We start from the raw sequence: 26,246 nt of genomic DNA, 5'->3' as shown, positions 1-26,246 counted from the left end.
TTAACTATAATTTAATAATCAATTTTTTTCCAAATGAAATGAATTTAAGATTCCATAAACTACTTCTTATATAAGCTAAAATTATTACTACTAATACTTACAATTATTTATTTAGACACATAAAGAGACTTCAATTATATTTATTTACAATTTATTGTCTTTTGCGCATAATATTTATTATCTTATTTCACAGAATTATATTATACATTACGCAATTATTCCCCTTTGAAACATTAACGATTTTATAACTATTTTACATTTCATATAATATTACACGATGAATTCTATACATCAAAAGCAATAGCTAGTTTTTTAATAGTATTGTCTATATAAGAGCTGATTACGCAATTTTTCATAACATTCACAGACGTATATTTTTACTGTACAGTCTAACTAACCAAAACTCCTTAGCGATATGACGCTTACGTTACATGAAAATCACCCTTTAAGAGTCTCATAAAAGTCTTTTTAAACTGTTGATTGGCTAATGCATAGCAAAATGGATTTATAGGGCTGTTTGCGTAACATAAAAAATACGAAAACATATACAAATGTTGATTTATACACGGTGGTTCCGTACAAAAACCTTCAACTAACGCTAAAATATGATATGGAGTCCAGCATACGACGAAGGCGCCTAAAATGAAAGATATGGTCCTGAAAGCCTTCCTAGCTCTATTCTCCGACTTTGACTTCTGGCGGCCAATACTAGGAAATAAACCATCGCGTTTTGAACGTCTTACTTTAAATTTTTTACCTATACTCTTTACAAATTCCTTTCTAGAATCACCGCGACATGATCCACTCACTGCAGGGCTTGAAACATCACTGCTTTCAATTGCAGGGCTTAAAACAGCATTTAATCTTAGTGGCGCTGCTTTATTTTCCTTTGGCTTTGGTGTTTGTGGATCATTGTTATTGGAAGACACTAGGGTGATGACAGGTTTAGGGCATTCTCCGGCTGTTAAACTTACCTCAGTATTAACTTTAACAGGCTGTGGAGGAGTTTGGTTTGGTTTAGGTGTAACTTGTGCTTCAGCAGTCGCTCGAATAAGAGCAGCCTGTAATAAGGAAGTATTTGTTACATTACCAGAATTCAATGTTGGAGAGGACGGTGGATCAGTAGCAGTTGGGAATGTAAGAGAAGATGGAGGGCTTTCATTCTGAGGTGTCGGCACTATAATGGAACTCTCGTCCATGTATCGCAAATCAGCACCATCTAGTCCTAATAGGAAGTCATAGCCACTACCATCACATTTAATTAGTCTAAAGACCTTAGATCTAGATGATTCTGAATGAGATGGAGGGCTTTCAGATACCGTGGGACTACAGCGGAATTCTGATGGAGGGGGGATGATTCTTTGAGCAATCGTATTTGAAACTTCCCTTTCTAATGATGAATCTATCCCAGATGATGAAGGCGAGATGTTGCTAGCGGATGAGAGTGGCAAACTTACTGCAGGATGTCCATTGTGTGATTGTATAGATTGAGTCTCTAGGATACTCTTCTCTGATATTTGCGACAGGGATGACTTTGGTTTGTCTAGGTCATGCTTGATAATTTGAGAAGATTTTAATTCGGGTTTCATAAGCATGCCACCGTTCAAGCGCATGTTACCAAGCAACTGCATAGTGCCTGTTTGCATCACAAGATTAACAACGGAAGGTCGCTTTTTTACATTCTGCGTCGTACTTTCATCGTCAGAATCAAATGCTGGACTGCTAGATCTTTCTGCTTCAACTTGTTCATCTTTTTTATCTCCGTCAGATTCAGCCGTTGTTGAAGTTCCTGTTACAGTCGCACTACTTTTATGCGCTGATGATTTTTGACTAGAATTTGAATCAGAAGAACCGCCCAAGTTTGTCAAAGGTGCTGTCAAAGAACCTTTCGAGGTCGATTCTTTACGGACAGATTCAGACACTTTTATTTGATCTTCGCTAGAGACAGTGGCCTTTGAAATCGTAGCCATGCCAGCAGCTCTTCCTGCCATACCAGTCATAACACCTGCACTTAAAGCAACCATTGATTGCATTTTTCTTTGTTTCGCTTCACTTTTCTTTTGCATATCGTAAGCAGTTTTGAATATGCCTGCATATAAAACAATTAAAACTATAAGCGTTGTCCAATAATATGCAATAATTAAAGCTGTATTGAATACTGGGTCTTTTAGAAATTGTACGGCACATTCTCCTTCCTGTAAGTCTCGATATCCAACAAAATGTTCCCAGCCAAAAATAGTTGTAAAGAATAGCAAAGCTGGTATAATCCAAGTAACAGTCACCATCCATATAACCCGATTCTTTGTTCTCCAAGCTCGGTATCTTGCAGCGATTTTAACGCTGCAGAATCTATCGACTGTTATTAATAGTACCGTGTATTGTGATACAAGGCATACAGTGTAATCTACGGATAACCAAAGGTCACATAACAATGGCCCTAAATGCCAGTACCCTTTCAAAACGTAGTCTGTGTAGAATGGCAGAGACAATGTACCTGGTAACAAGGAAAACCAATTTAAAAATAATTTATTGGCGAAAAATGTAAATGTTAATTCACTTCAATGAATAGCAGTATTTGTTTTCGTTTCGCAGTAATCAAAATAGCGCATTACTGACTGTATAATGGTACTGTTCAGATAAAACAATTAAAATGTGAAACGTTCTGATAAAATGTAAAAACAAAAGTCAAGAAATTTGCATTTTAAAGCAGAAATGATTTGTTTTTCTCAATACTAATTCAAAGCGACGGGCGCTTGGAATACTAGATGAGCTTTCATAAGCAAGGCTTTCATAATAACTTTTGATATTGGTAGTAAAATGCATCTTTGTGAAATATAGGTTACAATTTAGCATTGTATTTGACATAAATAATAAACAATCTTGGTAAACACAATCGATTACTTTTACGGAAATTACTTTACTTTACGGAAAGATGAAAAATTATACACAATAATCAGTGTATTTTGTATTATTTTGATGCAAACTAAATTATTTATAATTCATAATAGTGAATAGAAGATTAATTAATTTTATTTATAACTACTGTTTGTACAATGATAACATATATATAACGTAAACTAGATATTTTGTGAAGATTATCTATGTCAAATCAAGAAGTGTAGCCATTACGTTAAAAAATGACATGACAATTAATATATATACAATTGCCGACAATGATTGAAATTACATTTTAAAAACACTGTTATTATTTTTACTAACTAGATAAAATAAAAGCATCTTCTAAACATTTTATTAGAATTAGATTAGATTTAGAGTTCAAATGCTTCAAAATAATATGAAATAAACTGTTAATAAATCTTATGAAAATTTTACCTATCAACAGATCTGTCGCAGCAAGAGAAGCAATGAAGTAGTTGCTAGGCTGACGTATCGTTCTGTCCACAAGGAAGGCCAGAAGAACCAGAACATTTCCACTGACAGTCAACAGAATCACCAGAACAAGGCAGGTCGCAATGATCGCCGCCAGCCAAAGTGGGAATGGTGGAAGCACAGGTTGCTGAAAGAGAACTAAAGTTATCATAACTTTTAACATATTTAACATCCTATTATGTTATAATCTATAATTATTTAGAGGCGTTACAACAATATGGTTTTGATAGGATATAGATCCTATCTTTCTTTTTATAACAGCTTTAACAGTGCCCTGTTAATATACATGTCACCGTAAAATTGTAAATACCGTTAAGTTGTAATCTATCTCGCAAGATCGTGATCTGGCGAAATATTGTGAACTTTAACCTACTCCTTACAATTTAATGTATTATTATTCGCTAGATTGTAATATATCGAAGTAAAACAGTCGTTATTTGTACGCACAAATGTTCTGTCCGATCTACTAATGGACAATTTAGTATAGAGTACGAAATCTAATGTACAGTTTCTTGGTTTCTAAATTATAGAATATTGTCTATTGTCTTCTCGCGTACGACAAATTATATTAGTAATACTACATTTAAAGTAAACTTTTTAAATGACTGTTTGTTTACAAAACGTGCTTTACAACAGTAGGTGTGGCTGTGTGTGTGACTGCCACGAAGCCTCACACGATTATATTTTCTCCTTGAAAACGATTTGCATATACCACTACGATTTAAGTTTCTATCCAACTAGTTCTGCTTGGACCTTCGCCACATTTCTGTTTATTCACATTTTTTATGAATATTAGTGAGAACCGTCCAAAATGTGATTATTAGTTTTTGACTTGATTGCGTACATACAGGTTAACAGACAGGGCCAAAGAACCTCGTTTAATAATAACAATTATGTTGCCTAAATAACTAATTAATATAAAACAAGTATATGGGAAAAATTTGCATTTGTATATTTTCTAAAAATCTATTTCTTTAAAGATCACTAAAAACCTCATAGTTTAGTCGCAATTAATATAAATCCAAGGATCATATAGAGAGAAATCACTGCACCTGAAAATACTTAATATTTATATATAATACATAATATTTATAATATTACCTGAGAATAGTTGGCTGAATTTTATCTTTATATTTTATGAAAGCGATATAAAAACACGTTTTCAGGAATTCACTAAACCTCAGGTATTGCACAAATACAACGTCTATTTCCAACAGCTGCGCTGTTTTAAAATGGGTTTAAAGTTTTTATTTCCAAGCTTTAGAATTCGTATTGGTTTCAACGTTTTATTTTATTAGCATCTGCTTGCTATTGCTTTTTTATAAAGGTAATATAAAATTTATTGGAGATTCTCTTTGGTCGAAGAACTTTTGCTATAAATAAAAAAACGTGTGAGTACTTATGTTCACGCGTTCGAAGAAGTATAACATGACAGATGTCTATCTATTTTGTGGCATTTCCTTAATGTAGCTGACCATAGCCTTCTGTGCTTTACTCATTTTTCCTTCACATTAAATGGTGAACAGAGGGGGTATGAACCCACGAACTCAGGGTTGAGAGTCGCAAGCTAAGTCTAGGACAATATCCTTTCGTCATATATGGCAAGGCATTTTCTATGTGATGAGGAATTTTTTTTATACATAATAAAATTTAATTATTTCTTTATAGGCTTCATTCGACGAATCGACTCGAATAGCCTAACCCTCGACCCTGAGTTTTATGTTTGAATCATTAATTCATTAAATTCAAGTGTAATTTTAGTCGCAGCTATAAGATAAATCTATTAATTCAGCAAAAATCCCACGAAATCTGGTTTTTAATCCGCCCAAAAAAAATCTATATCTACTTCTTAAGAATTATTGTTATTTTTACCTTTTTATTTAATTTTACTAACATTTTTATTAATTTTACTATACACATTTACACAAGACTACATTACGTACACTGGTAACTTTTATTTTTATTTTTCTTCTAGAAAAATATTTATTACATTCCTTTTATTTCTTTTTTTGCGACTGATCCGCAAACTAGCGGCTGTAGTCTCTGGCAGAATGACCAGCGCTATGGAACATTCTGCTCCTGAGAATAATGCTGAGCCAGGGTCAATTACAACCACAGCACACTCGCATTACACATTTGAAACGAGGCGAATGGGAAAAGGTTGTTTTATTGTTTTTTATTTTATATTTTTTCATTGATTATTATTGTTATTTTTTGCGGTTATGAGTGTGTTTTGCTTGTAATAAATGTTACGTCATTTAATTGACTATTTTTATATGTCTGTGATATAAGAGACCTTTACCCTACATGGGGTTCCAATAACATAGTTTTAGATGAATAAGATAAAAATGTTATTTAAGGTTGTTGGAAATAAATGGGCTTTATTATTATTATTATTATTATATGACCGTAATATAGCCACAATGTAAGTGACATTGGCTGATCGATAACTTGCCTAAAAACGATCCAAGACTATACATTTTTTTTGTATGTGAAGGTAAAGGAATGTGAAATTATACGATTCTTTATACACTGAGACCTACATCGTTTGATTCAAAATGACGTTGCAGGCTTTGGCCCTGACATCGCTGCTCATCGATTACCTGTCAGCGCTTCTGTATACATTGAACAAATACTAAGAAAACATTCCTCGGTCTAGATTCTATTACTTCACTAAGTCTCATTAAGAGCAAAATGATATCAAAGAAACAGATGATGACAATAACTGTTTTGATAAAACTATATTATAAAAGTTCTATTAATCTATACAACGATTGGTTAGTTAACATTTCATAATATTAGTATTAGTTAATAGAAGTTTTAAACATAATTTAAGTTTTACTTAGTGAAAACTTCTTCAGTGAGTGTGAGTTAGCGTTGTACACACTGTTTGGTATGGGTAAAAAAATGTTAAAATCCTAAGACGGATGGAGAGTAGACAGCTAGCGCGGCGTATTTCATGTAATATAATTTGTTGTGTAAAATCATGTTTGTGTACGATAGCGCAATAAATAAAGATTGTATTCTAACACATAAACGATAGTTATTTTATACTAATAATAATTAAAGCAATTTGTGCAAAATTATTCCCTACCAATAAAAAAATATTAAAAAATGTTAACATTCAAGTTTTCACTTCTGCCCGGAGTGCAACTAGTACCCATAGTAAAAGCAAAAAAATGGGAAAACTATATTAATGAAATTGAATTGTCATTCGAGTTGCCTAGAATTATAGAGCGTGCGAATACCTAATACACTGTATAAAACCTAGCTTCAATAAGCCATGGAAGCGATATTATTATGAAATGACATACCAAAATATACGTCTACGCCCTGAATTGCGGTTTTTGGGCTCAAATCCTACCCTTATCCATTTAAGACCCTCGTTTCGGATCTAAATTGCCCCCACTCGACCGTTTGTTACAACCTAATTTCAAATCACATGATTATTCTCAATTTAGATTTGACTGTTCACAAGAACTTTTTTATAGAAAAAATATAGATTGGAATTGCCAACCATCTTATATATAAAATTCTCGTGTCGCGTTGTTTGTGGTTAAACGCCTACGAAGCGGCTTGACCGATTCTCATGAAATTTTGTGTGCATACTGGGTATGTCTGAGAATCGGACAATATCTATTTTTCATCCCCCTAAATATATTTTTTTAATTTATAGATATTTTTTTATTTTTTTATCAACTGTATCAACAGCATTAAAAAAATATACAACCTTTAATTTTCAACCCTCTATCAACCCCTATTTTTAATACAAATTTGAAAGATTAAATACATTATTTCAACTATTTTTTTATTTCCTTTACTCACTATATTCTCCTTCAACGTTCGACTATTTATTGCGTTCATGGAAAGAAAATGCATTGGTGCAAAGAGGTAATTCGAATTGGAGCTTTCTACATTTAAATTTTTGTAGAATTAACAATAGAAAAACTGAAATGTTGCTATAGCTATAGCCAGCTTCAGAGTGTCGGTTATTTGTGACGGACATTTTTTCCTAACGCGCCAAAACAAGTATAACATGACAGATGTCTCTATCTATTTTGTGGCATTTCCTTAATGTAGCTGACCATAGCCTTCTGTGCTTTACTCATTTTTCCTTCACTATAAAAGCGCGCATTAAACGAAACATTAAATGGTGAACAGATGGGGTATGTACCCAGGAACTCAGGGATCAGAGTCGAGTTCGAGTATTTATTGCGCTCATAGAAAGAAAATGCATTGGTGCAAAGAGGTAATTCGAATAGGAGCTTGCTCACTGTTTATCATTCGAAAATAAAACCTATATCGTGATTACTATAACACTTAAAATGCAATTAGATAACCGTTTAATGAATCCCGTAATAAAGCTTGGATTTGATGGGGATTACGAAGTGCTTTCACGGTACATCGCTTTTATGGGTCGTTACAGTTTCTTAGGGCTGCGATGACCCGAATATCATTTAACTTCAACATTACATCAATGTTTAGTAGAAATGTTTTCATAAGTTTGATTATTAAGTCTGTTTTGATTCAGATAAACAATTAAATAAAAAAATTATATCTTTCATATAGAATTTACTTCTATATTTTTAATTTCTATTAATTTTTAATATACAAAAATGTGTCTATTCGTTATGACAATGTATTACAATGTTCGGGAACCCTTGTAATAAAAATACCTGTCAGAATTCCCAGCTCTTCAATAACAAACTCAATAGATAATTCCAGAACAAAGTTTAAAAGATTTTTTTCAAAAACATCTATGTGTTTGTATATACAAACACTGCTATAACCTGCATACAAACACTGCAACATGCAACGTTTATTGTAATATAATCCCTTTTAAAAGGCTCCATTGAAGCTATACCTTTTTTCATATTTAAGTTCCTAATGCATTAATTATTACTAAAGGTATAGGTATATACATAGTATTAGGCTGAAACTTATAATGTTTCTAGGATTGACGATTTAAAAGTTCCCCTTTGACGAATACTTAAATCTATTCGCTACTTACCAATTGATCGCTTGTGATTGCATCTTCAATTGAGGTATTGAAATATAGAATATCTGTATAGTTGGTGATATTTGATGAGTCTTGGCAATCAGGATAGCTAGATGTGGTGATACAGGCACGCTGTTTCAGCTTCTGTAGTTTCCTGAATAATCATTTATATTATAGAACAAAAAATCCAGTGATAACCACGACTTACTGTCACGGGGAAGATCTGTAATCAATTTAATTTAAATTTATTCTTAAATGAAGAACTAACTAGATGGGGCTATTTTTGTAGTTTTTACCTATACTGTACTTATTTCTAAAAATGGTTTAATGTCTTAAAATATACCATGCTATAATAAAATAAAATATTATCTCATTACCGCTAAAGTCACATGGAAATATAAACTGAGGGTGTTATTCGCGTCATGATATGTAGTGTAGGTGTTATAGGCTCGCAATAAGTGATGATGGTGTGCCCCCAGAAGATCAATTTCTGAATGACATCTGACGTCAAAAATAAGTATGTTGGCATGAGCCGTTTAATTTCGACGAGTCAATTTATTAAGAATTCTGCTTGGTTCGACCGCTCAATTGAACGAAAGGCCGCACCAGTGTCTGTATTCATTGCAACCCGAATTTTTGATAAACAAGTTACGGGAAATTTCGTGCACTAGTTTAGTCAATCCAGACTACGAGTCAAACGGCAGTCATAGGACGAGAGTCAATGATTACTTTAATATTCATAGTGTTTAAGTTTCAAAGGCTTAAATTTATAATTTTTAAATTATTAATAATGACTGGAGTCATTATTATTATTGCTTGATTATTGAATAGTGCTTAAGTTATAAATCAAGCAACATTGACGAATCAGACAAACCACTGTTAATGGTTATAATACTAATAATAATTTCTTTGAAATTACAATTATAATAGACTATTTAATAGTCGTTATTGTAAGATATAGTAATTTTGGAAAATTTAATAAACCACTAGTAATAACAGTTACAATCTGATAAGACTTTGACGATTTTAATTTACGAGCTCTGACATTTAATGACAATGGTAGATAACAGCGCCTTTCAAATCAAATCAAATCAAATCAAAATATCTTTATTCATATAGGTAAACTTGTACACTTATGAACGTCAAGAAAAACAAATTTAATTAATCGTAAATTTACATTTACAACCAGTATAATATCACAAGATTTTAATATCGGTGCATGTCTTAAAATATATTTTTGTCTCTCACGTATATATCTAAAGGTTATTAAAGCCTTTTTGTCTGGATTTAAACAGCCTCCTGCACAAATATGCCTTTAAGGGTCAGTATTGCATGTAATATTGTCTGTCAGCGAGGAGGAAATTACTTCATCAAAAATGCAGCGCACTATGTACCGAGTACTCATAGATTGCATGTACTCTACGTGAGAATGTTAGCTTTTTAAAGGTACGGAATTGTATGAGACTCTTTGCAAACAAAACCTTTTTGGAAATGCTATAGGGTTGATGATAAGCTTCAATGCCTGCGTGTGCTATTTATTAATGAAGGTTCATTCATTTAATCTGACGAGACTTTAATTATCTAGAATTTTTGTTATGTAATAGGAGGCTCACGTTGCTAGAAGGCTCGCAAGTACCGACCTTAAGGAATCACTAATTAAAGGTGGAGTTTATATACTTTAGAAACCGTATATAAATATACAAGTCTAAGTACATAAGTAAGTCGGTTAAAATTTAGAAACCAATTGCTTGATTTTGGGGTCTAGTTAATAATCTAATAACTATGGTATAGGTATAGTATTAATGTACTTTTTATTAACAGTATTATAATAAATTGACTGTATTATTAGTAAGCAATATATATTTGAATTTAGAACAAAGCATTTATAATATATATAACCCAACGATTCTTTTGTTCATTCTGAGATTGAATCAAACGAATGTATTATTCGATTCTATATTCTAGTCATATTTATATTATACCCTGAAAGTATAGTTACCATTGAGTTATAAAATTAGTTCCGATCATGTATATAGGTGTAGATCTGTTGAAATCGAGGTTTGATTCCGTCGCATTCATCATTTCAAGGCTGGTATTATTGTCTTGGTTGAGGTGCCACGAAGTTGCTACTGCATCTACAGAAATATACTTGAAAATGTACCTATTTTGTATTTATATTGTATTTAAAAATAAACTAAAAAATGCCTTGCTCTTCTTATTAATCTCCAGGGAAATATCATGGCACTGCGTTTCCTTTCCGTCCGAAACAATAACTGTTTTCGGTTGGCAGACGAAGAAAACTACTATAACCTTCAATTAAACATACGTAGAAATTTTTCTGCTTGCTGTTGTACTTTATAAAAAAAAAAGGTAATAATATATACCTCTTGGTTCAGCGGAGGTAAATAAAATAAAAAAAATAAATCAGTGGCGCTACAACCTCTTTAGATCTTGGCCTCAGATTTCTGAATCTGTTTCATGATCATTTTTAAATCTAATAGGCTGATCACCCTCCAGTGCCTGACACACGTCATCGACTTTTTGGGTCTAAGACATGTCGGTTTCCTCACGATGTTTTTCTTCACCGTTCGAGCAAATGTTGAATGCACACATAGAAATAATGTCCATTGGTGCACAGCCGGGGATCGAACCTACGACCTCGGGTATGAGAGTCGCACGCTGAAGCCACTAGGCCAACACTGCTCTAGCGGAGGTATATACTTTATTAAAATTTGTTTTCAAGCAAGCAGGATTACTATGCCACACGTTGGATCCATTCTCACGATATCTTCCTTCACTGTACAAGCGAGTGTTAAATCCACACATAGAAAAAATAATTTAAGCAGACAACGTTTCAGTACAGATTTGCGCGCCTAGATTTAGTCAAAATTCCGTAATTTTCAGCGCTAAATTTCACTTACCGTGTTAGATAATGTCGTCACACGTCATTCTAGTTAAAACAGGATAAGCATTCATATGTTCGCGTCCCGCTATCTCTTCACTCTCCAATCTCCGCGTATTTCGGCCTAATTTCATCTGAAATAGTTTCACGTATTATTTTTAGGTCAATATTTACTTTAATCTAAGTATTTTAAATATCAACATCATTTAAAATTAACTAATAATAATAACTTATTCATTTTTCTCCCATATAACATTTACAACAATAAATAAGATTTCAGTTGTCACGGTATTGGGAGACTGGTTTCCAAACTTATTTTTTATAGAACAGGCAAACGGGGAGCTCTTTACATATTATCTTAACATCGGGCTCACCTGATGTTAAGTGATACCGCCGCCCATGGACACTCTCGATACTAGAGGGCTCGCGAGTGCGTTGCCGGCCTTTTAAGAATTTGTACGCTCTTTTATTGAGGGACCCTAAGTGGAATTGGTTCGGAAATACTTCAGTGGGCAGCTCTACAAAGTGGCGGTGCGCGGCAAAAACTACCTTGAAAAACGCGCAGTTGTGGAACGGCGGAAGTCGAGGTGATACGGGTGGAATTTCGTATTCTGCCTCGACGTCCGATGATAAAACTCAGCTGCAGGTATTAATCCGATTAAACTAGGTAAGAACCTGTGATATGGATAACCAGGTATTCCATAGCAATGTCATATTGAGTAGTAACAAAAAGTACATACATAAAATTGGCAGGCAAACAAATTTAACGGTACTACGGTACGTAACTAGGGTGATAAACACTTATGAATGATTTTTATTATGTTTCTGATAGCAATTATCTCATTTGATAATCGCTGTCAGAAATATAATAATTTCGAGTTCAGTGAGGTCATGAATAATAAAGTTCGGCATCAAGTTGAATAAAATACTCAAGACTTGTTCTCAATAACAAGCAAAGAAAACTTCCGAGTTTTATTTATTTTCTATCAAGCACAAATCTCATTTAATTGTTGAATTCATTTTTAAATGATGGTAGTTAAAACAATTGTTTACATTGAGTAGTTAAATAAGAGCCATCGAGGCCTAGAATTTGTATTTATTTAAAAACTCGTCGTATGACTTGCATATATTTGTGTCACTGAATACATTTTTTAAAATCATACTACAGCTATAAAACACAATTTCAAAAACATTTATACAGCAAATATATATATATAAACAAGTCACAATTCTTTATTTCTATAAAGACATCAGATATTTCCCATCTAGAACCAGTTTTTATTAAAAAAAAATTCCTTTTTTAGTATTTTTCTATACTTATCTATGTCTTCCATCGTTTGAACCCTGAAGCCTAAACTTCCACAAATATTTTAAGATATAATTAGCTAAATCAGACGTTTCCTTTACACAAAACGGACGAAATTTGAGTCTAATTGCGGAGTATGAGTCCACCTACCTACCTACCTAGCCAAATCAGTCAAGCCAAGTCAATCAGGAAATAATTTTTAAAATTAAAGATAATTAGGTAAACAATTCATGCAAATTTATAATGAATATTATTTTGTTATAATCAGAGCAAAGTCTGTAAAATAAGAATTTTTTATGTAGTATTTTTTAGCATTGTCGTAATACACAAATCACAAATGCCTAGATTGCATACAAAGCTATTTCAAATATACTGTGCGTAAGTATACTGTATAATGCTTGTCACGATTATTTGGACGACGGTTACGTCTCAACAGATCAACAGAATTTATAAATCAGCTTGGGATTCGAAAAAACGTGACTCTATACAGACAAGGGAGGCAGGAAATATTGTCTACAATACGTTTTAGAATTTACTAGCTAGGATTTTCCTTCTTCGCATGGCCGCTGTAATAATAAATATTTATTTCCTAGCTATAGTTTCAGAGTAAAACTAAGTTACGTTGTGCATGTATTTAATTACATGATTTTTTGCTATAATATCACAGGGATTTAAAGATTTAAATTTTTTTTTTAAGTGAAAATGTCTTTAGGGGTGCGTACACTTATTTAGAATGGATAAAAAATATTAAACTCGCAGGACACGTGACCTGATCGAAAATTCGTAAGGCGGATGAAGAGTAGATGGCGCGGCGTAGGAGAGGAAATATCCCCCTCTCTTTCTACAGCGCGGCGAAAATGTATACCTGCGCCTGCTGATCGTCTACGATTGAGCAATAAATAAATATTGCATTCTATAATTGATAATTAAAGAAATTCGTGCAAAATTATTCCCTATCCATTCCACTTTTCGCTTCTGCCAGCACTCCCAGAATGCAACGTCGTTTTTTTTAGTTTTTTTTACACTTTTTATACTTTTTTTCTGAAACTAAAATTAGTTTTAAAAATATATATGTCCTGATTCCATAAACAGTCATGTACCGCTAGCTAGATAGACAGATATGGATATTAAGATGAGATGTTCCTATAAATTGAATGCTAACTTAGCCTTTCCTTCCAAATGACCGTGAACTTTTTATCTTCGTGAAACAAAACTTTACGAGGTTTCCATGCCGTTACTTACGTTCTCACGCAATTTTGTCATTTGTTCTCGTAGACAAAGATCCGTACATAAAAGTATTTGATCATTCCTACCCCAGTGGGACAGCCAAAGACTAAGCAACTAACTAACCCCACTACTAACTGAGTAAGCCCATGAATAGATGGTTGAAATCGCTTTAAATTTATATGTAGGTGCTGACATTCTTCCAAGTCATGCATGGCGTGTTTTTTGTTTCTATAATGATGAAGCCATGCTTCGTTTTTATGAATGGATATAAGCTAACCTCTTGTTACAAATACTAATAGTTTTATGATATCCTAAGTCTCGTTTGATTCTACGCGCTGAAAGTATATCCACATAGCCCGCAGCATTGTGTTAATACTGAAATTGTTTAGTCTAAATTATAAATTATCTCATTTCATCTGCAAACAAACATGACGATGCAGCTAAACCAAATTTTAACTTTTTTAATCATTTGTTCGGTCATTACCGATGTAGGGCATCCGTGTGGAGTTCGTCGTTAATGGAAGGAAGCACACCACAGCGCAATCGTAGAATATGGAGCAGAGATTTTGATTCTTCAACCACAAATATATTATACGAATACCTCGCGTTTTTCAATTTTGTATTTTTTTAAGAACACGCTCTGACGCGACAGAAACAAAAGACTTCAATTTTAAAAAACAAAAGGAAATTAATTGCCTTTGTCGTCGTCTGATTTTTGGTCTTTGCCTGACAGTTTTTTTCTCTTTTTAAGGTTTATAACATTATGAATATTTGATGAGCTCCTCTCTATTATTATTCGTGTATGGTTGTTCACAATCACTCTTCACTTTTAGTCGTTCGAATCGTAGCTATCACTTCGACTTCCTACCCAATATTAATTTAATTGTGACATTTGTTAGGTTAAAGTTTTCCTTAGGGTTTTTTTCCATAACTATAGCCTATTACCGTACATTGGGGTCATTGAACTTTAAGATGAACTGAGTAGTAACAAAAATTCTAAAGGCATATAATTTTTTAAAGTTATATATATATATATATAACTTTAAAAAATTCTAATGAAGTCATAAAGTATTCTAATGATCTCGCCTAAGACACGGCTGGTTTGTGCCGGTTTCCTCACGATACTTTCCTCTACCTTACAAGTCAGTGTGAAATGCGCACTAAAGTGTATTGGTCACAAGTGATGGACACACAAAATGGTTGAGAGTCGTTCGATCAAGAGACTTGACAACACACCTCGTAAAACATAAACAATACATATGTCCCACAACATTCCCGAACTTGCCTCGGTTAATAAAAAAAGGAATTTCAATTATTAATTGTATCAGGAATAAATAAAGCTCAAATTCGTTTGTATAAGTTATTTTCAGTTCAGTGATTTGAGTAAGTGAAGTGGAATTAAGCTGAGGCTAGTACTGTCTTCTATTATTGATGATTTGGAAAAAGGAAATTATGAGAAAACGTAAGGTTATTGGGTGTTTAGGTAAAATATTGCGTAAAGGTAACTTCTCAGTTTATATAGTTAGCTATCTCATTTTTACTGCAATATCAAGGCAAGAAGAATCAGCCTTCGGTTCTAGACATACATCTAGATTGCCTTTGGATCTAAGACAAGACAGTTTCTCCGCTATGGTTTCTTCACCGCGGCAGTTTAATTGCACACATAGAAAGATTTATTACTTAAACTGTAAGTTATGTATTTTGTATAATTTGACTATTTACGTTTAAGTAGTTGTTGACTGCCCAGTTACAACTTTTAATAAATTTATTAGAGTATTGTGATGTGAATAAAGTATATAACAATTATTCTTCATACAATTAACTAAATATCATACCAAAGGCGCGGTCGTTTTAGGCGCCTAACAGTATATTGATTGTGTCGCTAGGTTGTATGGGAAGCCTTTATCCATTTTTGGAGGCAACGCTTCGATGCCTGCTTAAGAGGCGTAACAAAGGGTACCGGATGGGCCTATGTGTTATATTATCTGCAGCTACTTGAATGACTTCCGTTTATAGACTTTCTGAGAATATGAAAGATTCTGAAGACAATTTAATCTGTTGTCGAGATATATTATTTCCAAGTATTAATATTTTTTCCACTCGAATCAATTATTCAAAATTACGTTCGACCTAAATCTTTACACATTTCATACATTGATTTTTATGTAACTGTTGCAAAAGCAATATCAACCAACATGATGCCCACGGAGTTATTAAGGGCACGAGTCAGGTCGTAGCTGGTATTAGCAGCTAAACGCCTCTTCCTGACTGTCCACTAGCTAACTACTATTAGGTATGGAAGATTCAATTTTTGTGGACGATAATAATTCTCGCCTGCACAGTTCGTCAGCAGAAATTTTGTCACGTCAGCAGAAAATTGCAAGAATATGGACTCCGTCGTTTAAGTCCTGACCTTAATCCAATTGAACATGTTTGGGATGTTGTAAAGAGAATCAGAACGATCGAACGAGAAGAACAGGAACGTTTTCCTCAAAACGAAATTAAAATTATCGTGGAAAGTATGTTTAAGCTGTAATTTATGTCGCACTTGTTATTAGGTTTTACATTTGTAACTTTTTGAAGTGAAACTTGTTTAGGCTCGTTAAACGTCACGAAGTTGTGCAGCGTTTTTGTTGAAGAAAAGCGAGAGAGCTATTGAGACTGAATAAGAGAGAGAGTGAGAAAGGGATGTAGAGATATAATACACGCTATTGGTTTATGTATTTGTTTAGTAGTTACTAATTACGACTTTTGATGCCAATTCTGTTACATAACGTCTTGTGCAGTTAACCCAATTTTTTATTTATTTGTATTATGATTAGTACGTATACAGTAAATAGTACGAATATAGGTGTTAATCACCTCGAGTTATCAGATACTCGTACATGATCTATAGCTTATACCTTAGTAATAATTAATTTATAAAGAAGTTTCACTTCTGACATATGGGCTTTTTGTATATTATAAAAGTAATAAATCTTCTTGTCTCTATAGCCAAACGCCACTATTTGGCCGTGGACATCGGGTTTCAAGAATTCATCAGAGTCTAATTTATTGCAAGAATTTACTTCACGCGTATTAATTCCACGATTATAAAGCAACAGATTATGTTACACTTAAGATTCTTTGAATTGGCGCTTGATTAGAACCTGCAAGGAAAGCAAAAGCGTGGCTGTCCCAAGCGAACCTGGCGCCGTACAGTAGCGGACGAGGCAAAGAGAGCCGATAAGACTTGGAGCGAGGTGAAATACGAGGCTCAAGGCCGAACGCGATGGAGACTCACTGTGGACGCTCTGCCCCAGCTAGGGGTTATAGGACATAAAGTAACTCAAGTCAAACCTTTAAAGCTCAGTATTGATGTGTAGAATATATATTCAGGTCATGTGAATATTTCCATCACATACTTGAGAACTACTTTTAATATGGAAATGCCTGTTGAAGCTTGCGAATTCTGCAAGTTTCATACTTGTTACGGAATTTGATTTCACCCTTCAAACTTTTTCTGTTAGGCGCTTCAATGATAAGTATATAACAAACATTTATATTTTTTTTACCTTAAAGCGGGTAAAGAGTCTCTCACATAATGTTAATTTCTATTAACAAGGCTAAGCTTAGCTTTTTTATTTGAGATAAGATCATTATGTACAATGTGGTGTACTTCCATAAATAAATCTTTAAACCAGACGACTAAGATGATGTGAATCTAATTGAAATGAAGATCTGTGTGATCTATAGGCGACATATTGTGCTGGTAAAGGTAGGTAAATAAAGTTAACTTTTATAAAATTACAGTTAAAAGTTTTAATAGTTTTTTTTATTTGATCAGTTAAATATTTACAAAATATTGTGGCTATAAGCTTTTCAGGCTTATCAACTAACAGTGTTAAAATAGTCAGATATATTTGCATTGTGAACATATATTTGCAGACTTTTGCAAATTGTATAGTTTTTATAGAAATAATATAAAATAATACAGTACTTCTTGTAATGGTATACTAACAGTATTCTCGTTTCCGTATTATATGTATTCAAATAGTATAAAGGATAAAATGTTGGATACTAATAATAAATAATTTTCAGCCTAAGTATTTTTGATGTTATACTAATTTTAGCGCGTTAGGGAAAAATGATGAGAGTTAATTAATGCGATGCGCAAGCACACCGTCACAACGTCAAACCGCGGCTAATAAATAGTCTACCCAAACAGATAACAGATAGCCTAACACTAACCAACATAAATTATAAATTAAAAAACTACTTTTACATGCACTTTTACATGCAAATAAGACTGCTATGGTTACATTAATACAAACCACAGTGGTTTTCTAATGTAACAGATTTTAATATACTATATTATTTTGTAAAATAAAGAGTAAAAAAAAGTTGTTTTGTGATATTTAAATAAACTTTATTTACTTAGATAATGCGCCATAGTAAATCTGAATTTATTAAATACCTTTTTTCCAATGTTAGTATCGATTTTTCTATAAACGTAGAATATATGTAGTTTTTGAAAAGATTTTTATGTTGTTACGCCAAACGTATAACTTCTAACGCGTGTACTTAAGTACACACAGGTTTTAATGTGACGTCTAATAAACAATTAGACAGTTCAAATAAAGAATCCAGTATTTTTTCAATTTTAAAACTCGAATGCGAATCCAATATTGATTCCACTCGTGTTTGGTCGTTTCGAGTAAATTGCACAAAGCACTGAGTGCATCAACTCGGGGAAGTTAGCAAACAAATGACGCGGCTTTATTGGCATTGGTTTTATCAAAAATGAAAAAGCAACTCGAGTCTTTGTTTTATCAAGTGTGCAATTCTTCATCCTTATATCATAGTGAATAGTCGTTTTTAGAATTAAATGTGTTTTAAGGCATTTTTTATCGCACACCACCACTATGTGGAAAGGATCCTTCAAAAAAAACAGCAGTCCAATTCTTAAAAGGCCGAGAACGCACTTGCGAGTCTTTTGGCAATGAAGGTGTCTATGAGTAACGGTGTCACTTAACTACCGGTGATTCTCCTGGCCATTTTTCCAGTTATATGAAAAAATCTCTGATTAGTGTTTTGGTTTCATAGCTTTAAAGATCTACAAAAAACGTCTTGGTTATTATTATCTACGACATGTGTTTACTTAGTATATCTAAAGTTCTGTAAGCAGCATTTTTCGCGTTTGTTTTGTTTAAATGTCTAATACAAGTTTAAGTTAAATTTTTGACCCCATCCTTATTCCAATTCCATAAAGAACTTCGTTTTATATTTTTCTGTTTTATTATTAATCTATTAAGGAAAATAAATTAATCTTTTTAAACTAAATTAACTAATTGATTAATCCAAAGCAAATTATTAAGCCTCTGCTGATAATTAAAGTAAATTAGTATTCCATTTTTAAAGATGTCTTTATTGCGTGTATTTAGATCATAAGTTTGACACCAATTCGCTAACAAGCGATTTCTTCCTGGCAACCCCACTTATATAGCTGATTGTGCGGATTTTTAATAATAATAATAATAATATAGCTGATTGTGCGGATTTTTATAATTATTCTATCTAATTGTACCACTAACTTAGCAAATAAATTAATTCAGTTCATTTCAGTATTTAAAAAAAATGTTATTACTATACCATTCGTTTGTTAATTATTCTTATTAAACCAACAAGTACGGAAGTATACGTACAATACATATTAAACGTCAAAGCGTCAGATAAACCTGACTAATCTTAATATATATATTTCTTGTGTGCGTGTGTATGTGACTGAACTCCTCCTAAACGACTGGACCGATTTAGACGAAATTTTTTGTGTGTGTTCAAGGGGATCTGGGAATGGTTTAGATTCACAATTTTGTCCGCTGGACAATGTTTTTTTAATTAATTTTCAATTTATTAGTTGTTGATTAGTTTGGAATGTTTTACATTGGATCCGACAGACCGCGCTACCATCGCAGTGTCAAATTTTAAATAATATTCGAATTTTAATTTTAGTCTGTCCCGACATTTAAAAAAAGTTTTGTTATCATTGTGTTATATCGTGTGTGACCATGTGCTGGATCGTTAGATATTGTCATAACATTTGAATAATAATTTTCATCAAAATGGCTTATTAAAAATTGAAATTTTGAAATTAAAGACGTGTAGACAGGACAACGTCTGTCGGATCCGCTAGTTTTATTTATATAACTAGCGCAATTAGATATATATAAGGTCTGTTTATGAATAGATTCAGTTTTAGGAAGTTTTTCAAATCACTAACATTATTTAAAGCCATATAAATGTGTCGTGTAATATGAAATTAATAATAAAGAATTCCATCGTTAGAAGTAAAAGTGGACAAAGCCTTTAATACTCAATTTACGTTGATCCAGGTTAAGGGACAAATTTCACCGTCATTTGATTTATGACTACGGTTTCCGGTGATATAATCAAGGATAAGCCCCTTTTGAGGAGATCACTCTATCAAGCCTTATTAGTCTAAATCCAGAAGGTGTAAAATATAACTGGCGACCTGCCACTGCTACTACTAAAATCTTTTTTTAAGTTTATCCTTGAAAACCAGACACTGTATATATTTTATACACATATAGCTATATATATATAAAATTGTCGTGTCACGTTGTTAGTTCCCATACTTCTCCGAAACTGCTCGAAAGATTCTTATGAATTTTTTTATGCATATTTAGTAAGTTTGGACCCCTTAGCCATAAGTCCAATATTTTTTTTTTATTCCGTAGGAAATTTTGTGTTTTTATTTGTTATAATACGGCATACAAAAATGCATACAACCCTTAATTTTTACCCCTCTACAATTAACCCCTATTTTTTTATTTTTTGTTTTATACAGAGAAACATTCACAGAAATACCTAAAAAGTTTTCATTTAGGAAAACCGAACAGTCTCCGGGGTAGCATAGCTAAATGTTCCATGTTGGTATGTACCAAACAAGCCTAAATAAAATCATATTAAGAAGAAACTAAGCAGCTAGTATTTATATAATATTGTTGTAAATCAAGCGAATCAATAGCACAGTTTTTTAACCACCTATAATATGATTATGAAACATATCTTTATATGATTTGATGAATTTAAAAAGAAAATAATATATATTAAATAAATAATTTGATTTATAAAAAAAAGCTTCCTCGGTGCCTCGTCGGTGCCGTTACGGAGCTTTTTACAGGTTTTAACCCGAAACCAATATAAATAAAGCTCACTACCTCCAGACTATATAAGATATAGGGTTAGAACTTAGCTACTAAGGCGTTTTCTTATATACAGTAATAGTGGTATAATAAAACAATTTAGTTGCAATATATTGCTTAATGGGTATATGAATTCCAAAGCTTAATCTTATTATATACGCCGCTAAGCAGAAAATAAGGAAGTTATATGGAAATTGCAATCCAAACTCTCTACATAATCTGGATTATCCTACTGTGTTTGAAATGATGTGATACAGACTATAGCAAAAGTATTTTATGGTAATAAATGTATTTTCGCGTCATTAAATGTAATTGCCATAATTATAATTTCGGCACAGATTTTAAATAAAATAGTTCACGTACAATTATTTAATGAACTGATTTTATCAAATGTGGTCCGAAATGATTGGTATGTAATTTAAAATTATCAATAAATTCCCAAATTTGATTACCAATAATAATTATATGCTACATTGGACCGCATTACATTAAAGCTTTGCGATTGAAAAGGATAACGAACATGAAAAGGAAAAAATATGTAACAGGAGGTAGACGGGCTCACTTGATGCTAAGTGACAACGCTGCCCGTGGACACTCGCACTGCCAGAAGGCTTGCGCTGTCAGCCTTTTATAAATTGGTGCGCTCTTTTCTTAAAGGACCGTAAGGCGAATTGGTTCGGAAATACTTCAGTGGGCAGACGGTTGGTGCGTGGCAGAAATTGCATTAAAGCCAACAACAGTACCCCTCCACACTACAGATTCCCCCCAACAACAGAACCCATTTTTTACTTCTAGAGATATGAGAATAATTTCATACCGCAAGATTATTACGGTGTTTTAATCCAGGAAATGTAATCACTTTCCCCCGTACGCTTTTCTATTTCCACTTGCACAGAGTCATAACCAAAATCTGTTATGTACACTCAAAGGAACGTAAAACTTTAAAACTTCTAATTTTAAAAACTTTTTTCCAATGCTGATTTTAATTGCACTCCAACTTGAGTCGAAAGTTTTGAGCGTCCATTCGTGTGCTTTTTTAAATTAAGGTAGTAAAGCCTTTTCTCAACTTTTTAAACAAAACTGAGTATTCTAATATGAACAGGAATTTCATATTTTGTTATAAAATAATTACAACCAAATAAGTAGTAAAAAAAAATGAATAACCATCATTCCCTATATAGACAAATATTAAAAAAAAATTAAGCATTTATTAAAATACTTTGATAAAAGGCCAAACGCGAAGCTTTCGTATGTTACCATACAAACAAAAAGATCGAAAGAAAAGAAGACAGACAGTATTAAGTGTAATGCATGTGTATAAAATTAATTTATTATAGTTTTTTAGCGTGTAAGTGCATGTGCGCTTTACCACTTGGCTACTCGCTCGCCCACTGTCCAATAACTCTATATTAACACATTTATCCAAAAATGTAATAATTTTTAACGGTTTTATGTTTGTAAAATCTTTGATTTCAAACCCTCGTCTTATAATTTTATAATTTTAGATTTATTTGGGAAGGAGTGATTTACCAAACCCATAGTAATACTAAAACACATAAGTGTAAAGAACAGCATTTTTGGATGAAATTTTTTCCGTCAAAAAAAGTACGTAGTCTTAAATGGACGTCGAAAATAAAATATTTTCTGATTCTGTAACATCCTTTATTACAGCTTAATTTTACTTGACCTTAATAAAAGCCTTAAAACTTGGCTTCTTTAAAGTACGTACTACGACTGATATTATTTTCTGATAAAAAACCCCTTAAAGAGTTCACAACGGGAGACAAAGACACTGGACAAGTTTAATTAACGTAATAACTTGATATAAGACTAAGTTTTGAGAACATTATAACAGCTTTTGAGAAATTTTGAAGGGTGACCTTATTAAATTTTAAAATGTGGGTTATCATTTTTTGGAAAGTAACAAGTAATTCGTAATACATATCCTATTCGAAGATTCTTATGTGAAAATGCTTAGCGCGTAAATAAAAAGCAGTAACCCATATGATGGATACTACAGCCCATCAAGAATCTGTAGCAAAATCTTGTCTTTATGGTTAAGTGAGAAAATTTATTTAAAAATTATATGTGTGTTAGAGTGATAGGTCTCTCATCATATTAAATGAAGAACGTCAATTACGACCAGAAATTTTTACTTTGTAATTTTAATTTAAAAGAATCTGTCTTTTTTTTTCATTCAAAACATCCTTTATGAGAGCTAATAATGATTAAATTAAAGTCAGTGAAATTGGATTTGAGTTAAAAGTATATAAGTACTTAGTCAATTTTCAAATTCAGAGAATGTCTTTTATGAAAATATTTGTTTATTGTATTCTCTAGAAAATGGCTTGTATTTTAGGTTTTGAATAAACTAAATCTGTGTCCACGGTAGTTAATTGAAAGTATATAGGCCTAATTAAACAAATGCAAGTTAAATCGATTGACCTGCACCATTAGAAACTCGTAACTCGAACCCAATTATTCACTTCAGTAGTTACTTGTTAAGTTTCAAATAAACATCTCATTTTTAGGATCTGTCACTTTGTTATACAATTGAAAAAAGGTTTAATATCCAAAATATGATATACATAGTATAAAACAAAATTTATATTTTTGTAATTTATTTGATGATACAAATTTGATCATTAAATAAATAGTACACGCCATTTATAAAGTAGATATAGTACAGTTCATTTTAAATATTTTATTAATGAACATTTTAAGACTCATTTAACGTTATTAAATAATACCGTTTCAGCGGTAACAATTTGAATATACTCTTAAATTTTGTTTAAATCGTGTATTTCGATGATTTAAATGATTATTCAGAGTAATTATATTTATTTATATAAAAATTTAAGCCAATCATGTTTTACTCATATATTAAAATATTTTCACATATCATATTTACAACTTTTTATAACTTCACTATTTATATACTACTAGGCAGAACTGACTCGAAGTTTAAAAAGTAAATAACTGTATACAAGAAATTCTAGAGATCTAAAAGTACAAGATAAAAGGCACATACCTCCATTTATAACCAATTTACACACATTTTCGTATCACTTTTATTGATCCATAGCAAAAATTATAAATTCTAATCAATAATATATTCAAATCAAAATTCTTCGTTATAGTATACGCTGAGGGTTGCGGGTTCGCTACGAGTTTTATCTACGGCGCCTACGAGAGAACTGCTACGGGTACGGCAAATCGCGTAGAGCTACGACGCAACAGGCTACGATGAATATCGGTTGATCCATCGAAGCGCACGGATTTATTTCTTTTGGGGTCATGCCAAGATTGAAATCTATGATTTGTTTGTACTTTACAACATGAAACTCCAATATAGCAATTAAAATACAATATATTAAAACAATATGTTTATTGTTATATTATAAGAAATATACATGTTTAAAATACTTACTTAAAGAGATGAAAATAAATCTGACAATGTTTTTTTATAAAAAACTTTGGTTACTTCACTATTTTCAGATATTATCTAATCTACAAATCCGTAAAAGAATTACACTTAAAAGTAAATGTTGACAACAACTAAAAATTTAAAATTATGTTTTGATCATTAATTTATAACAATTAATATTTTTCAATACATATTATATATACTTATGTCTTCCAATCTTAAATAAAAATATTATGATATTTACTATTCTATGAAGCTATTTATTTACACGTATACATAATGACATACCTATATATGTATAAGCATATACCATAAAGCGCGTATCTTTTATATGATAAGATAATATCTTCGTATTAAAATAGCTGAAATTAAACTGGTTTTATTAAACTACTTAAGTAAAATTAGATATTTGTAGAGCACTCGTACATACGACCTCGTTGCAAGATTACCACTTGAGAAGAAGATCTACAGAACGTTTATGCCGTGTGGCAATTCTTAGCAAATTAACAGAATAAAAACTACTTATCCAGAGCTCAATATATTCGGTAGTGGGTTGATCAATGAAAAAACACTGATATATTTTTGATACCAAATTTAACCCTAATGTATTTTGAGTCGTTACGATGGAAGGCTAACCTAATCCTAGTAACTGACATATGTCAATCCTTGACATATTAATTAATTGCCCAGTACAGAAAGCTTAAACATCATCATACTACTAATTACATCGACTCCATTGAGCACAGTTATAAGTTTAAGTATGTATGTTAAGTGACATGTTCTATTGTTCTTCTTTACTGTGTACTAAAGAAGCCTATGTATCTGAACTAGCTCCTAGTCTACGGAACATTCTTTTTGTATTTTAAAAACAAATTACAGATTAACTTACAAGATTAGAATGTAATTCGAGTGGATAAATTATTTTTAAATATGACATGTATATTTTGATTAATTCGTCACAAATACACAGAAATACAGTGATGCCAATAAAGTGTTATTATATTATGTACGTCTTAATATTTTTAAATACCCTTTTTTATATTTATATATACATTCTAAAACAATGTGTATGCCAAAAAAATACAATAAAATATGACATCACAAATTTAACACACACATACACATCAATTACATTAGAACTTAAGCATTAAAGGAAAAAAAGACACGGCCACAAAATAAACAGATATAAAACAAATTATTATTAACTTTGAAACGTTTTTGAAAGTTTGTATAAAACAACCTACCAATTATATTCTAATAAAGAATTATCATTAGAATAGTCTATCCTACGTTTCCTTTCTCGCCTTCAGAAGTAAATTATGTACTTGTAAGAAATAAAACTTTGCCGTTATTTTTAATTAACAGTGTATGTAAATTGCAAAAGTTAGAAGATTAAATTTATACTCATAACAATATATAACGTTTCAACATCAATTTTTCTCAAAACTGAGCCTTCTCAAGTTTTACTTGTCTTTATTACTTCAAAATACTCTCATTTCTACATCGACTCGCTGCTTCCACGTCTTACCTTCTCTCTGGACTATACATCGGTATATTAAAACTTATAATTGTCTGCATCTAATTGCATCGCAACGGGAAGGCAATCAACATCAATTTTTTGGCGTGAATTTTTCTCCTTACCAGCTTTTAGTGTTTCTTCTCCTTACCAGTTTACTATCTGGGGCTTTCCTGGGAATATGGGCGCAGTAATGCATGATATTGTAACGGTATAATGCTCAAGATTGGATTTTTTTCAATACAACAAACAGTAATTGTTGATTTATTATTAT

At 32.1% G+C, this 26,246-nt stretch overlaps 1 protein-coding gene across 1 annotated transcript; it reads right to left on the bottom strand.

Moving 5' to 3' along the window:
• Positions 1-260: 260 nt before the first annotated feature.
• On the bottom strand, positions 261-24,205 carry LOC111000473 (muscarinic acetylcholine receptor gar-2). Its single transcript, XM_045629048.1, has 6 exons — positions 24,061-24,205; positions 11,311-11,425; positions 10,389-10,524; positions 8,402-8,543; positions 3,334-3,517; positions 261-2,494 (listed from the first exon to the last, which is right to left on the bottom strand). Exons 3-6 carry the CDS (start codon positions 10,469-10,471, stop codon positions 423-425), a joined length of 2,481 nt encoding a protein of 826 aa, XP_045485004.1. The 5' UTR covers positions 10,472-10,524; positions 11,311-11,425; positions 24,061-24,205; the 3' UTR covers positions 261-422.
• Between the last annotated feature and the right edge of the window lie 2,041 nt (positions 24,206-26,246).

Source organism: Pieris rapae, chromosome 7 (assembly GCF_905147795.1).
Source record: "Pieris rapae chromosome 7, ilPieRapa1.1, whole genome shotgun sequence".
Lineage (NCBI taxonomy): Eukaryota > Metazoa > Arthropoda > Insecta > Lepidoptera > Pieridae > Pieris > Pieris rapae.
This window is presented reverse-complemented; position numbering and strand designations above follow the sequence as displayed.

Excerpts from the sequence above, each read along its gene's own strand:
- LOC111000473 (XM_045629048.1), bottom strand. The coding sequence starts at position 10,471 with ATGATGAATGCGACGGAATCAAACCTCGATTTCAACAGATCTACACCT. Across the intron at positions 8,544-10,388 it reads ACTAATTTTATAACTCAATG|GAAACTACAGAAGCTGAAAC; the intron begins GTAACTATACTT and ends ATGATTATTCAG. Across the intron at positions 3,518-8,401 it reads CAATCACAAGCGATCAATTG|CAACCTGTGCTTCCACCATT; the intron begins GTAAGTAGCGAA and ends GTTCTCTTTCAG.